The sequence below is a fragment of the Camelus bactrianus genome, chromosome 27, assembly GCF_048773025.1.
Source record: "Camelus bactrianus isolate YW-2024 breed Bactrian camel chromosome 27, ASM4877302v1, whole genome shotgun sequence".
Classification (NCBI taxonomy): Eukaryota; Metazoa; Chordata; class Mammalia; order Artiodactyla; family Camelidae; genus Camelus; species Camelus bactrianus.
The window spans coordinates 15,199,345-15,214,081 of NC_133565.1; the positions used below are offsets into that span (position 1 = coordinate 15,199,345).

Genomic DNA, 14,737 nt, shown 5'->3' on the forward strand with positions numbered 1-14,737 from the left:
TCTGGTCGCCGATTCCGACCCCATAAGCCCTTAGTCATATCGTTTCCTCTGTTGAAAATGTCCTGGTCGTCACACCAAACACCTGCCAGCTGCATCCCCCAAACCTCTCCCTCCACGTTCCCCACATCAGCAGACTCAGTGTTCCGTCCAGTGGGAGTGTGATGTGTGCCAGCGATGCAGTTGTAAGTGCCCCAGAGGAGCAGGTGAAGTCTGACGTGCCTCATTGAACCCCGTGGATCTAAAATACTCTCCTTTCTACCTGACGTCAACGTTGGCACATCGACGACCCCTTTCACATTTTTCTCTAGCTGAGTCTCTGAACTCCACTGTGTGTGTTTTACACTCGCAGCACACCTCAGTTCGGCCTGGCCACCTTGCGAGCCCTTAGAGGTCCCCACGGCTGGCTTGAGCAGAAGTGGGGCCCAAGCCTTTGGGGAAGGAGGCGCTTGTGGTCAAGGCCAGTAACCATGGCTCATCCCTCCATGTCCCTATCCGTGAAATGAGGGCTTGATGTCCACTGCCCAGGACTGGGTGAGGAGGGCCCAGTGCAGGTGCATGGTGGGCTCTGGGAAATCTAGCTGTAGTGGTGGCCCTGGCGTGTCTCAGTGGGACCTGGATGTCACAGGGCGTTGCAGCAGGCCTGGGACACATGATGGGGAGTGGGCGGTCCTTGACATCTGCTGCTTTCCCTGAACCCCCCAGGGCCCAGCAGAGAAGAATGTATTCACTGCGCGACAAACTTCCACTTCCAAGACTGGAGATGTGTACCGGCCTGCGGTGAGGGCTTCTACCCAGAGGAGATGCCGGGCTTGCCCCACAAAGTGTGCCGGAGGTGTGTGCCCCTTCCAGGCAGTCCTCCGGGCTGAGACCAAAGCGGCCGGGGAAGGGGGCAGGAGGGCTGGGTCTGGTGGCCCCTTCTGTGGGAGCTGAGGGAGGTGGGTGTAGTGGGCTGAAAGGAACCCAGTGATAGAGGATGGGACCTTCCCTAAAGTTTGTGATGGCCGAGGTCACAGGTCAGTTAGTGGCTCTCATTCCTTTGTTCACTTCTCAAGTGTTTGTTGAGGACCTACTGCGTGCTGGGCGCTGGATGGCTTGGGGCGGGTGGGAGGCAGAGGACTACGGCCTTCCTGGTGGAGCTCACAGATCATGGTGCCTTCACACCGTTGTGAGTAAGGAAACCATGTGTTGGATTATTTTTTAAATGAGATAATTCAGCGAACATAAAGATCCAGACAGAGTCCTCCTTCTAGAGCCATTTCCAGGCGATGCATGGACCCCGGAACCCTCTCGCCCACCTTCCCGGCTCTGCTCCTGTCTCCACACGGTGCACCCTTCTTGGTCAGTGGCTCCTGGGTAGAGTCCCCTTTGATCATGGGATGTGGGCAGTGGAGGAAGAAGCCACGTGCTTAGGTGTCCTCTTGCCTTGCTGAATATTGCCTTCCGTCGGGACTTCAGAGCCCAGAGCCCGGAACCGGGGTGGGGCAGCCCATGTTGTTGGGTGAGAGCAGCGAGGAGAAGATGAGGGGTTGTCAGTGACCTTGAAGCTCGTGATTGATGCTGGGCTGTGGGGAAGGGACCTTCCGTCTGAAATAGACTGGAAACAAGGGAGTCCCCGAGGCCTGCATCAGAGCGAAGTGGGGAGACTGTACCCCATCTTCCAGCTCCCACCTGGGGACCTGCAATGAGGGGGTTGCCTCCCCAGGCTGAGCGGGAGAGCTGTTCTGGATTGTAACATCTTCTCTTAAAAAGCCAAAAACAGAAGTGGGGAGGGTAGAGCTCAGTGGCAGAGCGTGTGCTTAGCATGCACAAAGTCCTGGGTTCAATCCCCAGTGCCTCCATTAAAATAAATAAACCGAATCCCACCCCACTGTGCACCCAAAACACACACACACAAAAAACCAAACTCCAAAACAGAAACACCAACGACCTGACGATGAGCCAGTGAGAGGCCACCTGGTCCTTGCACAAGAGGGTCCAGCAGGGCTACGCATCTGTGCAGGGCTGGCCCTGACTGTTGAGCTGGTTGGAAATATGAAACATGCCGCCTTCCCCCAACCTCGCTAAGTCCGGGCAGGACCCCCACCTGGTGTCTGAAGTAGACTTTAGTTTCAACCAGCCAGCCGGCTGCTTCGAGGAGGCTTACCGTACATACAGGAGCCCAGGGCCGATGTGGAATCACACGTGGTCATCACTTCCGTTTGTCATACACTCTGATCCCAGAGGATGTGAGGTCTTCCCGTGAGTGTGTCCCCCAGCCCCCACTCCCGCAGGGCACCCAGAAGCTCTGGGGTCCCCAGTCCCCGAGACCCCCTCCTGGGTGGTGGCAGATGGGAGGCCCCTGCCTGCCCACCCCCACGGGCGGCAAAACTTTCAGCTCTGGAGGAGGGTCTGATGCTGAGGCTGACACACCAGGGCTCGGAGATACACCCCCGGCAGGAGCCCTGCCCAGGGCATTGAGGTGGTGAAATGCCATCACTTCTGAGAATTTCCGTCTCTCAAGTTCCCTGGCTCTGAAGACCGCTTTGATACAGAAAAGTGTGGGGCAAGAGGATGGCCATGTCCCAGGTCTCAGCTGAGCCTCTGGGACGAGCCCCGCCAATTGTAGGTCCTTGGCTTTGTGCAGGGAAGAATTCAAGAGTGAGCCACATTTGAGTAAAAGCAGATTTATTCAGAGAGGTACACACTCCATAGAGTGCAGGCCATCTCACTCAGAGGGGAGAGTGGCCGCGGGGTGCCAGGTGCGGGGTGGTTAGTTTTTGTGGGCTTGGTAACTTCATATGCTAACAAGTGGGAGGATTATTCCAGCTACTTTGGAGAAGGGGCTGGGATTCCCAGGAACCAGGCCACTGCCCACTTTTTGACCTTTAATGGTCAGCCTTGAAGGTGTCATAGTGCCTGTGGGAGTGCCATTTACCATGTTAATATATTGCAATGAGCCGTATAATGAAACTCAAGGTCAAGGTCCACTGGAAGTCAGATATCCTGCCATCTCGAGCTGCAAGGTCTACTAGGAGTTGAATCTCCCACCATCCTGGTCATTGCTGTGTCATTCTTTAAATGGTTGTGCCCTGCCCCCTTCCCTCCTGTCTCACCTTGGGTGTGGATTCCTCCCGAAGGAAGAATGACCTTGGTCCACGGGGTTCTGTGAGGCCTCTCCTCACTCAGGCAGCCGCCTTTAGAGAGCTGGCTTCCTGCAGGCCACGGGATGCTGACCAGCCTGGGGCAGCTCCATTCGGGGTAGAGCCTGGCCCTGAGCCCCAGGAGTGCCCAGGAGGGCATCCAGGTGAGCTGGAGACCTGGGTCTGTCCACAGCTCCGGGCGCCCTCCTGCCAATCTGCCGTGACCATGTCCACCCTCCCAGGGCAGGAGAACAGTCAGACCAGAGGCAGGACTGCTGGTGCCTGGCTGGGGCATCAGGCCATCGGGGGTGGGAGGCTCAGTGGCAGTCAGAGGGCTCAGTGCCAGAGGGCTCTGGGAAGTGGGCCTGGAGCAGACAGGCCTCTTTCCCACACGGTACCCCGTGTCCCCCCACAGGTGTGACGAGAACTGTTTGAGCTGCGAAGGCTCCAGGAGGAACTGCAGCCGGTGTAAGGTGGGCTTCATGCAGCTGGGGACCTCGTGCATCACCAACCACACGTGCAGCAATGGTGAGCCCGGTGTTGCCGAGAAACCGGCTTCTGGATCCTGGGAGCTGAATTGCAAGTTGGAGGCCTAGTTTGGGGAGGACAGAAAAGAACAGCTTTATTGCTTTTCCAGGCAAAGGGAGTCACGGCAGTCTCATGCCTTAAAGATGGTGAGCCCCTCTTGGGGTCAGGGTCTTAAGGTTTTATAGAAAAACTGGATAGAACAGAAAAGGTGGTAACAATCAGGGTGTGTTACAGGGTGTTCCATTCTCTTCATCTTGATAAGAACTTGCTGTTGTTATGGAGGAATTTGGGAGGGTCTGCCCATTTTCTTGAGGTTCAGTCCATGACCTTCCTTTAGGACCTCTAAGGAAGAAGGATAAGTTATTCTAAGAATAGTGCACAGGGAGGAAAGCATGTTAGTCATAAAGTCAGTTTAGCTGGAAGCACAGGCCTGAAGGATCAAGAGCCATCTTGTTAGTTTTCTACTCTTCCAGCCAGCTGGGGACGGCTGCCTGGCCACCCACCCTGGGGCTGCCCTTGGAGGAGCTTGGCCCGCTGGCCCTGGTCCAAAGAGAAAGGAAAAAGTGCCGGAACGGCAGCGTCTCCTCTGGTTGACCTCCTTGGCTGGCCCCCGGTCCTCCTCTCTTCCCTTTCCGCATCTCCCATTGGCCAGAGGGGCATCTCGGCCACCAGCCCTGCTACTTCTGGTCGGTTTTGTTGAGTGACTATTAAAAATGATTTTGCTCATGTCCCATTCGCACTCTCCTGCCATAAGCCCCAGGTGGTGTGGCCATGGTGACTTCTCTTAGGAGAGGCCAGACCTTAGAGGTCAAAGGCACGACGCCCACAGGCTCTTCAGCTCACTGAGTCCACCTTGAGGCCCACGTGTCCCGGGGAAGGACCTGCGTATGTGCTGTGGGAGAGAGCCCTGGTTCTCTGGGCCAACACAGTGGGGGAGCCAGGATAGGTTGTGAAAACAGGAACGCAGAGGAGACCAGAGACCAGTTTGGGGATTCTAGTTTGGGGATTCTGGGCAAGAGGAAGGGTTGGCCGAGGACTCTGGCCTGGTGACCTAGTGCAGGGGCCTTCGGGCAGGTATGCTGGGGCGGGAAGGAGATCTCGGGGCTCAGCAGATGACAGGGAGGAGCAGCAGAGGGCCAGCTCCAGACACTATGGGCTGGTGCTCAGGACTGGGGTCTGCCAGCTCCACGGTGGCCCTGAGCCTGGCGCCGGGACCAGCCTTGACTAGGCCTGTGGAGAGAGCTCTGGGCACGCCCTGCAGGCCATGAGGTGGTCTCTGTGCCTCAGTGTCCCACGGTGTTCTGGGCATGCAGAATCATGTCCCTTCAAAACCAGGAAGCCCTTGCTTTAGGAAGTCACCTGCTTGGGTTACGAATCTAGCCAAAGGAAGTGAGGCTGTCACTGGAGGGTCTCCTGGGTCCCATGCATGGCAGCATCCTCTAAGGCCAGCAGCCTGGGGGGACCCGGCCCTTATGACCCCACCCCTCTCCCCAGCTTTCCCATCTGCCTTAGTGACTCTCCCTCTCATTCTCCTTCTACCCCCATTTGGGGGTGTCCCCTGGGTCATGGCCCTGGCCTTCCTCCTGCCTCCCCTTCTCCCCCTAAGTCCCCCGCTAGCACAGCTATCCAGAAAGGGTTGCACGCCATCCTGGCATGGCCCAGGTGTCCCCCAGACCCTGCCCACTCCTGCCCCACGACTCCCTTGTCTCCTAGACTCAGCGAAGCCCCTGCCTGCCCAGTGCCCAGTGCGATGGGGGACGGAGAGGGCCATCACCCCCGATCCCTCTGGGCCCCTGGCCTGGCACACCATGAAGCGCAGTAACGGGATGTTTGAAACAATCAAACGGCCCCAAGTCTGACATGTCCCCTCTTCTCTCTCCTGGGACCCCAGCCGACGAGACGTTCTGCCAGATGGTCAGATCCAATGGGCTCTGTGAACGGAAGCTCTTCCTTCAGTTCTGCTGTCGCACGTGCCTCCTGGCTGGGTAGGGCGCCCCATCCGCCCGTCCGCCCGTCCGTCCACCTTTCTCCAGACTGTCAGCCAGAGCCCTGCCTCTGACAGCATCACCTCCCAGGAGCCAGGTCCCGCTGAGGTGTCTCTGGGCACCTGACCAGGTGGGTGGGGGCCTTAAGGGGGACTTCCTGAAGCAGGGACATCCCCCTCATCCTCTGCTTGCTGGCTGCATCCTTCTGACAGACTCAACACGGGAACAGAACGAATTACAGGATCCACAGCTCAGAGCAGCTTTCGAGACCTTAAGTTTACTGAATCTTCAAGACCAAAGCAGAAAGGCAGGATGCTTGGCATTCACACGTCACCCTCCTCCCTGTGCTTCTGTGCAGCTCCGTCATGAACCTTGGCCCACTGGGGTCGCCGGCAGAACTCTGGGCTGACCCCCCGGAGGGCTCCACCAGCCACGGAGCTGTGGGGGAGATGGTGTGGTCAGACTGTAAATAAAACCGATTTGGGGGGAGAAAGTGTGTGACCCCTGGTGACGGAGCCTCTGTGTCTACATAGTTAGCTACTTCTGAAACCACAGCGATGGCTTAGAAAGTCAAATCCCACACCCGGGTGGGAAGCCCCTGCTCCCTCGGCAGATCTTCCCTTCGAGTGGGCCCAGTGCCCCTGGGCACAGCGTCCTGTCTGTGTCTCTAGGAGTCTTGTGGCCTGAACGGTCACCTCTACCTGATGCAGGGCCTTCCCAGGGTCCCCAAGAAGCATCCCAGGGGGCCAGCCAAAAGGTGCACCCACGACCAAGCAATTCCTCCTACCAAAATGCAGACCCGGCTCAACAATTGTGAATTGTTTGTCACTTCCTACTCCCACTTTGTGGAATTGCTTCTGCTTCTCGAGAGACTTGTTCTTAAGGTGGGTGCTCCTGTGTCTGTGTCCCAGGAGCCTCACGACATGGCTGGATTGATTTCTGCCAAACCTGTGTAGGCATTTTATAAGCTACGTGTTCTAATTTTTACCAATGTTAATTATTTTGCAAAATAGTTCATATATTTTCATCGATATGCACAGATCTGCCTGATCGATTCCCTTGAAGACGGGAGGAAACATTTGCCTTAAATTTTTTTGAGCTCATTCTTCTCCATTTGGACCCGCTCCCCTCTTTGACTGGAACGCCTTGGATGTGTCCCCTGTCAGCTGGGGGGAACCCAGCTGTTGTTCCTGGAAGCCACAGCTCCAAAAAAGAAATCCACAAAGCGAATACAGTGTTAACCCTAAATTAATAAAAGAGTTAACATCCCAGGGCAGAGAAGCCTGTGTTTCTTTCCAGGACATGATCATTAAACATGGCTACTGGCCAATGTGTGCAATGGCTCTGTTGATGGTTTTATTTGAAGGTCTCTGAGCTTCAGCGGACAGCGATGTAGCAGAGTCCTGGGAGAATTCCAGAGTTCCAGTCCCAGCGTGTCCTTGGGCAGACAGACCCTGCTCAAGCTGCAAAAGTCTGGTTGTGTGGATGGTCTGGATACAAGGACACCTCCTTTCTGTCTCAGGGGACCCCTCTGTGGCCCAGACCACAGGCCTCTCCACCTTAGAGCTGCCAAGTGTGATTTCATGAGGTTCCAACTTGTATTCTGTACAGTGACTGAAATCCTTGCACCCCTGGGTTCTGTGCTGCGTGGGATTTTTACCAGTAAGATCAGAACTTATACTTACTAGGAATCCTTTGGCTGCAAATAAAGGAAATGCATCAACTAGAACTGACTTATGGAGGGGAGGGTACATCTCAGTGGTAGAGCATGTGCTCAGCATGCACGAGGTCCTGGGTTCAATCCCCAGTGCAGCCATTAAAAAAAAAAAAATATATATATATATATATATTTATATATATATAAAACATATATATATATTTATATATATTTTATATATATATAAAACATAATTACCTCCCCCCAAAAAGTTTAAAAAATAAAATAAAATAGCAAGATTCAAAGAAAAACTGACTTAGGAAAAACAAAAGTGGGTGAGGGGCACTGTTTTGGGATTCCAGGGTAGCCTCAGAATTTCAGGAAAGGTGCTGCTGGGCCTTGGGAACCATGGAATCAGCATTAAGTGTCACCTAGACCCTCTCTTGCATTGCAGCCGTGCCTCCTCTCTCTCCGGTTTGCGGGACAAATGGCAAGACCACCCATATCGCCAAGTGAAACTGGTACAAATCCCCTAAACAAGCTTTCTGAACCTGCTTCTTGGCCCCGACTGGTCTTCCGCGTGTCAGTGTTTGCCTGGTCCCATCAGTTCAGGCCACAGGGACAGACTTGTGCAGCAGGGGCTTGTCCGGTGACCTCAGGGCTGGAGGAGGATGCAGGGGAAGGCCACACGACCTGACAGCTGCCCACCACCAGTACGGCTTGACCAGAATCATTGGTCAACGTGAGGCTGTAAAGGATGAGTGAGTGTTTGGGAGACCGAAGCCAGGACTGGGCAGAGCATCAGTGAATTCAGCCTCCACCGTGAGCCTGACATTAAATTGGAACCAGCAGCTCGCTAAGCCCCTCTGGGGGCCTCTAAACCTGTCCTCTCACAGACGGAGGCTCACAGAGATGCAAGGACCTGTCCTGGGCCACACGCTGGCAGGGCTGCTTCCCTCACGTGCCCAGGGAGGGAAGCTGGCTCTGCAGGAGGGGCAGTCACTTCTGCAGCCAGCCAGACGCCACCAGGAGGCATTGGTTTTAAACTAGCTTCATCTCCAGGGGTAACATTGTTCTGACCTTGTCTCCAAATTCTTTGGCGCCTCAGAGTGGCCCCCAGATGCGTATCTCCATTACTCCCAGGCCACTGCTGACTTGATACCTTGTAACTCTTCAAAGGGCTGGGGAGAACTGCACTTTTTATAGAAGATGCACCTATAATGGGAAGGTGGCCAGAGGGCAGTGTGAAGGTGGACAGAGCTTTAAGGAAAAAAAAAAAAGGACAACATGGTCTAAATGTTGCCAACAGTAGAGTACCCTTGAATTTGGGAAGCTGCCAACCATTGCTTTTATTTGTTTTGTTTTGTTTTAATATGGAATGGGGTAATTAGGTTTATTTATTTTAATATAGGTACTGGGGATTGAACCCAGGACCTTGTGCATGCTAAGCACATGCTCCATCACTGAGCTATCCCCTCCATCCATTGCTTTTTTAAAACACCTTTTTTGTGGTATGGTTCCTGTACAGTAAACTACACATATTTCAGATGTACAATTTGATGAATTTTGATAGATGTATGCACCCATGAAACCACCACCACAATCAAGGAAGCTAACATTTCCATCACTCCCCAAGAGGCACAATTTTCGAATTCCTAATTTATCCCTTCCCACCCTCTTTACCCCCTGGTAACCATAAGTTTGTTTTCTATGTCTGTGAGTCTGTTTCTGTTTTGTAGATAAGTTCATTAGTGTCTTCTTTTTTAGATTCCACATATAGGCAATATCACATGCATTTTTCTTTCTCATTCTGGCTTCACTTAGTATGATGATCTCTAGGTCCATCCATGTTGCTGCAAATGGCATTATTTCATTCTTTTTTATGGCTGAGTACTATTCCATTGTATAAATACATCACAACTTCTTTATCCAGTCATCTGTCGATGGACATTTGGGTTGTTTCCATGTCTTGGCTGTTGTAAATAGTGGTGCTGTGAACATTAGGGTGCATGTGTCTTTTCAAATTATATATTTTTTCTGGATATATGCCTAGGAGTGGGATTGCTGGATCATATGGTAAATCTATTTTTAGTTTTTAAGAAACTTCCATACTGTCCTCCATTGTGGCTGCACCAATTTACATTCCCACCAATGGTGTAGGAGGGTTCCCTTTTCTCCACACTCTATCCAGCATTTATCGTTTGTAGTTTTTAATGATGGCCATTCTGACTGGTGTGAGGTGGTATCTCACTGTAGTTTTGATTTGCACTTCTCTAACAATTAGTGATATTGAGCATCTTTTCATGTGCTTGTTGGCCATCTGTCTATCTTCTTTAGAGAGACGTCTATTTAGGTCTTCTGCCCATTTTTTGACTAGGTTGTTTGTTTGTTTTGATATTAAGCTGTATGAGCTGTTTGTATATTTTGGAAATTAGTCCCTTGTTGGTCACATCATTTGCAAATGTTTTCTCCCATTCTGTAGGTTATCTTTTTGTTTTGTTGATGGTGTCTTTAGCGTTGAAAACATGGCTGGATGAGGCCTTAAGGCTGAAAGCTGGGGGCCTGCTGGGGCCCCTGGGAGCAGGTGAAGGGTGGAGGTTTAGATCACAGGATGGAAAAAGGAAGAGAAGGACACTTGAAGACGAACAAGCAGGGCTGATGGGAAGTCAATCCCAAAGCCATTCTCCGGCACCCTGAGGTCCTGCCCGGCCAGCTGGGCGCTGACTGCCATGGAAAGGGGGGTTGCATCCTGCCCTGCCATCTCCGCTGCTTTCCCTCCTGAACTCAGGCCTCATCCTTCTCGGCCAGTTGTCTGAGGCCTTTCCTGCCTTCCCGCTCTGTGGCTTGTCTGTGCACTGAATGGCATCCTCACTGGTTCAGCCCTGTGTACCCACCTCACGTCCTGGGATTCAGCGCCCACCACCCGAGGCCCCTCTTCACTGTGTAGCAACTATACTGAGAGTGATCAGATCTCTCCCAACCTTCCTGCTGAGCACCGAGGAACCAAAGTGCCTGGAGCAGAGAACATCGCATGGCCAAAAGCAGTGGTTCTTGGGGAGAAGGATACAGCTTGGTGGTAGAATGTGTGCTTAGCATGCACGAGGTCCTGGGTTCAGTCCTCAGTACCTCCATTAAAAATAAATAAATAAACCTAATTACCACCACCCCCAAAATTCAGTTCAATTAGAAATAGTTTTGTTTTGAATTGAGCAAGAGACGCGCCAAGGAAAAGCCAGCTCTTTGGTCCAAGACCTCCACCTGGTGGTTCTCTCTGGAATGAAGTTTGTTCTTCTTTTAATCTCGAAACAATCCCAAAGCAGAAGTACAGAAAAGTTGCAAGTACAGTACAAAGAAATGTTTTCCAGAACAGTTTGAAAGAGAATTATCGTTAATGCCCTTCTGCCCACTAAATACTTGAGCGTATTTCCTATAAATGAGGGCCTTCTCCTAGGTAACCATGAGAACCAGGAGATTTACATTGTCCTATCACTACTGTCCATTCCTCTGACTGGATGCAGGTCTTGCCAACCGTCCCAATGCTGCCTTTGGCCAAAGGATGTGGCTTAGATCACACTCTGCAGGTACTCATCCTGTCTCTCCAGTTGTCTTCAACCCAGAACTGTGCCTCAGTCTTTCTTTGACTTTCATGACCTTGCACTTTTTAAAAAATACTAACCGGTTATTTGCAGGCTGTCCCTCTGTGTGTTTGTCTGAGGACTCCTCATACTTCGGTTCAGGTCATGTGTCTTTGGCAGGAATCTCACAGAAGTGATGCCCTGTTCCTCTCAATGCATCCTTGCAGGTGATACAGGATTTGTATTTGTTCCATTATTGGTGATGTTAACTTTGATCACCTTTGATTAGGGTTTTATTTCCACCTCCCTTGGCTATGAAGTAAAGTCTGCTAACGAGTGTCCACTCTCACCACTGTCCAACACTGAAGATCCCAGCCAATGCACTAGGACAAAAAATAGAGAAAGAACTAGAATAGTAATTGGAAAGGGGGAAAAAACTATCATTATTCTCAGATAGCATAATTATGTGTGCAGAAAATCCAAAAGAATGGTTATAGATTAATTATTAGAATGAATAAGTGAATGTTGCAAGCTTGCTGGATATAGTGCCAGTATCAGCTGTCCTTCTTTCTTTCCTTTTTCTGCTCATGGCATTTATTAGAGTTGATTGAACTGCTCTTAAGCCCTGTAATGACTGAACTGTCTTTGAACTGAGATACCACTATTTTTCTTTTTTATTGAAATATAGTCAATTTACAATATTGTGTCAGTTTCTGGTGTACAGCATAATGCTTCAGTCATTCATGAACATACATATATTTGTTTTCATATTCTTTTTCATTATAGGTTATTACAAGATACTGAATGTAGTTCCCTGTGCTGTACAGAAGAAACTTGTTTATCTGTTTTACATGTGGTAGTTAGTATCTGCAAATCTCAAACTCCCAATTTATCCCTTCCCACCTCCTTCCACCCTGGTAACCATAAGTTTGTTTACTATGTCTGTGAGTCTGTTTCTGTTTTGTAGATAAGTTCGTTTATGTATTCTTCTTTTTTTTCTTTTTAGATTCCACATATAAGTGATATCATATGGTATTTGTCTTTCTCTGTCTGACTTCACTTAGTATGATCATCTCTAGGTCCATCCCTGTTGCTGCAAATGGCATTATTTTATTCTTTTTTATGGCTGAGTAGTAGTCCATTGGCTGAGTAGTATTCCATAATTGTATATCAACTATACAGTATTTCAATATACTAGAATCTAATGTTTATAAAATGGAATTTTTTTTAACAAGAGACTATTTACAACAGCATCAAAAAGTAATAAATACTAGAATAAGTCTGGTAAAAGATGCATAAGATCTCTACACAAAAACAATAAAACACTAAGAGAAATTAAAGAAGATATAACTAAATGTAAGGTTATACCATGTTCATGAATTGGAATACTCAAAATTGTAAAGTTGTGAACTCCCTCTAAATTCACCTACAGTGGATCCAAATCAAAGCATGGGTTCATTTTAAGATAAAAGATTGATCTAAAATTTCTGTTAAAATGCAAAGGGCAAGAATAACCAAGACAATCTTGAAAAAAAAGTGGAAGCTCTTTTTTGAGGCAGTCAAGCTTTTATAATAATATACTATTATAATATTATGATATAATAAAGCTGATTATTATAAAGACAGTATGATATTATACTAGGATAGGCAACTAAACCCATGGAACAGAGCAGACCTCACATATTTGGACACTTGATTTATGAAAAAGGTAGCACTGCAAAGGGGAAAGGGTGGTTTTTCCAATAAATGGTGCTAGGTCAATGGAATATCCATGTGGATTTCCATGAAGGAAGATATATCTTGATCCCTACCTCAGACCACACATAAAAGTCTATTTAAGACAGGTTGCAAATCTAAACAGGAATGGTGAAACAAAGCTTTTTGAAGAAACTATTCATGATGTGGTAATAGGCAAAGATTTCTTAAAGAGGGCTCACAAAACAAGAACCATATAGGGAGAAGTTTGTAAATTAGACTCTATTAAAATTAAGAACTTCTGTTCATCAAAAGGCACCATAAACAGAGTGAAAAGGGAGACCACAGAGAGAGGGAAGAGATTCACTGAACTCTCATCTCACAGACTCATATTCAAAAAAATATAAAGAGCTTTTACAAATTAGTGGGGGGAAAAAAGCCCAATAGAAAAAATGGGCAAAACACCCAAACAAACACTTCACAAAAGCTACCCAAACAGACAATAAATATATTTTTTAAAGTTCTCAGCTGTATTAGTAATCAGGGAAATTGAACAAAAACCACAATGGGCCCATTACCAACCCACCAGAATGGCTAAAATTAAACATACAGACAATACCAAATGTTAGTAAGGAGAATAAACTGGTACAACCACTTTGAAAAATTAGCAGTATCTCTCCTTAAGCTGAAAGTAAGTGAGCCTTCTGGCCCAACAATTCTATTTCCAAGTATGTATTAGTATATTGGTATTAGTAATGTATATGTATGTATTATAATGTTAGTAGGTGCACTGTTTGTAATAACTCCAAATTGTAAATGACCCCAATGCTCATCGACAGCAGAACAAATTGTGGAACAGTCACACGCTGAAATAGTTTATAACAATGAGAATAAGTGAACTACACCTACATACAAACAGGTTAATGAGCAAGAGATGCATAAGGTACAATTTCATTTTGCATAAATACAAAACTAGGCAAAACCAATCAGTGTTAGACGTTAATTAGTGTTTACTCCTGGGGCAAGAGAGGACTCTGGGATATGGCCACATCCTGGTGCCGATCTGGATGCCCACTGCTTGGGGGTGGTTCAGTTTGCATTCTGCTATGTGAATATCACATGTCAACAAAAAGTTTAAGAGGAATCTATTTCGGGGTAATCAGAGAACAAAATGTGAAAAGTAAAACAATTGAGCCTCTCGGAGATAAAGAAAACTGTTTTGGAGATGAGGGTAGATTTCTTCTAGTAGACACACACGTTCACACATACACGCATAAACTGAACTACAAAAAAATTAGAAATTTCCAATTATTAAACAACACCATGAAGAGTGGAAAGGTCAGTAAGCAGAAAAGCCTTTCCTGTCTGTCCCAGACCTACGTGACCATAGTAAAACTGTCCCCCCAACCAGAGCACAACCCAGACTCCATGGGGAAGCCTCCTGAGCTAAGAGGTTCTTCCTCTGATGTCTCTGCTTGAATTGGACCATTTGAAACTTTGTTTCTTCCGCAAAAGGAGAGAGCGAGCCACGTTTCTTATCCTTTTGATTCAAATTACAGCCCAGATTATGATTAAGCGATCCGGGGAGTAGGATGTTTCCTTAAGTAGAATAAAATGCACAAAAATTTGTGTTCTGCAACATTGATGATGTGCACGAGGACAGTATTTCGCTTCCCTGTGAGGTCTTTGGTACTTAAGCAATTTGAACCAAAAAAAAAAAAAAAAAAAAAAAAAAGTGAAAGCCAAGCCACAGAGTATGCTCATACCCAGAATATATAAAGAAGTCCCATAATTAATAAGAAAAAGACAAACCAATAGGAAAAAAGAGGTGAAAGCCTCGAATGGGTACTTTGCAAAAGGTATTGGAATGGACAATAAACACGCGCAGTCACAGCTTCCCTTCATCTCAACGTGCACTGATGCATGAGAGAATTCCACTCGGGGGCTTTCACACTGTGCTTAATTTGCGGACACAAATGTCTAGTATCAGGGGCCCTCTGGACTGCAGATGCGCCCGAAGAAAGGGGCCAGAACCACACGGTCCCGACGCGCGCCAGAATCTTGGCAGGGCCAAACCCGGGGGCGTAGCTCCTCGATTGCTTCTGCCTAGACGTCGAGCTGCGCGCGCATGCGCCCGCAGCTACTGGTGCTGCCTGGCGGCGGGGCGCGGGGAACGCC

At 48.7% G+C, this 14,737-nt stretch overlaps 1 protein-coding gene across 2 annotated transcripts in view; it reads left to right on the top strand.

The window, feature by feature from the left end:
- PCSK6 (proprotein convertase subtilisin/kexin type 6) overlaps positions 1-6,903 on the top strand; it is a 167,875-nt gene extending 160,972 nt beyond the window's left edge. For both annotated transcript variants that reach the window (XM_074354218.1, XM_074354219.1), the window contains 3 exons: positions 703-832; positions 3,535-3,647; positions 5,539-6,903. In XM_074354218.1, coding sequence (XP_074210319.1) covers positions 703-832; positions 3,535-3,647; positions 5,539-5,636 — 341 coding nt within the window. In that variant the 3' untranslated portion in view covers positions 5,637-6,903. The remainder of the gene's footprint in view (positions 1-702; positions 833-3,534; positions 3,648-5,538) is intronic.
- Positions 6,904-14,737: the final 7,834 nt, after the last annotated feature.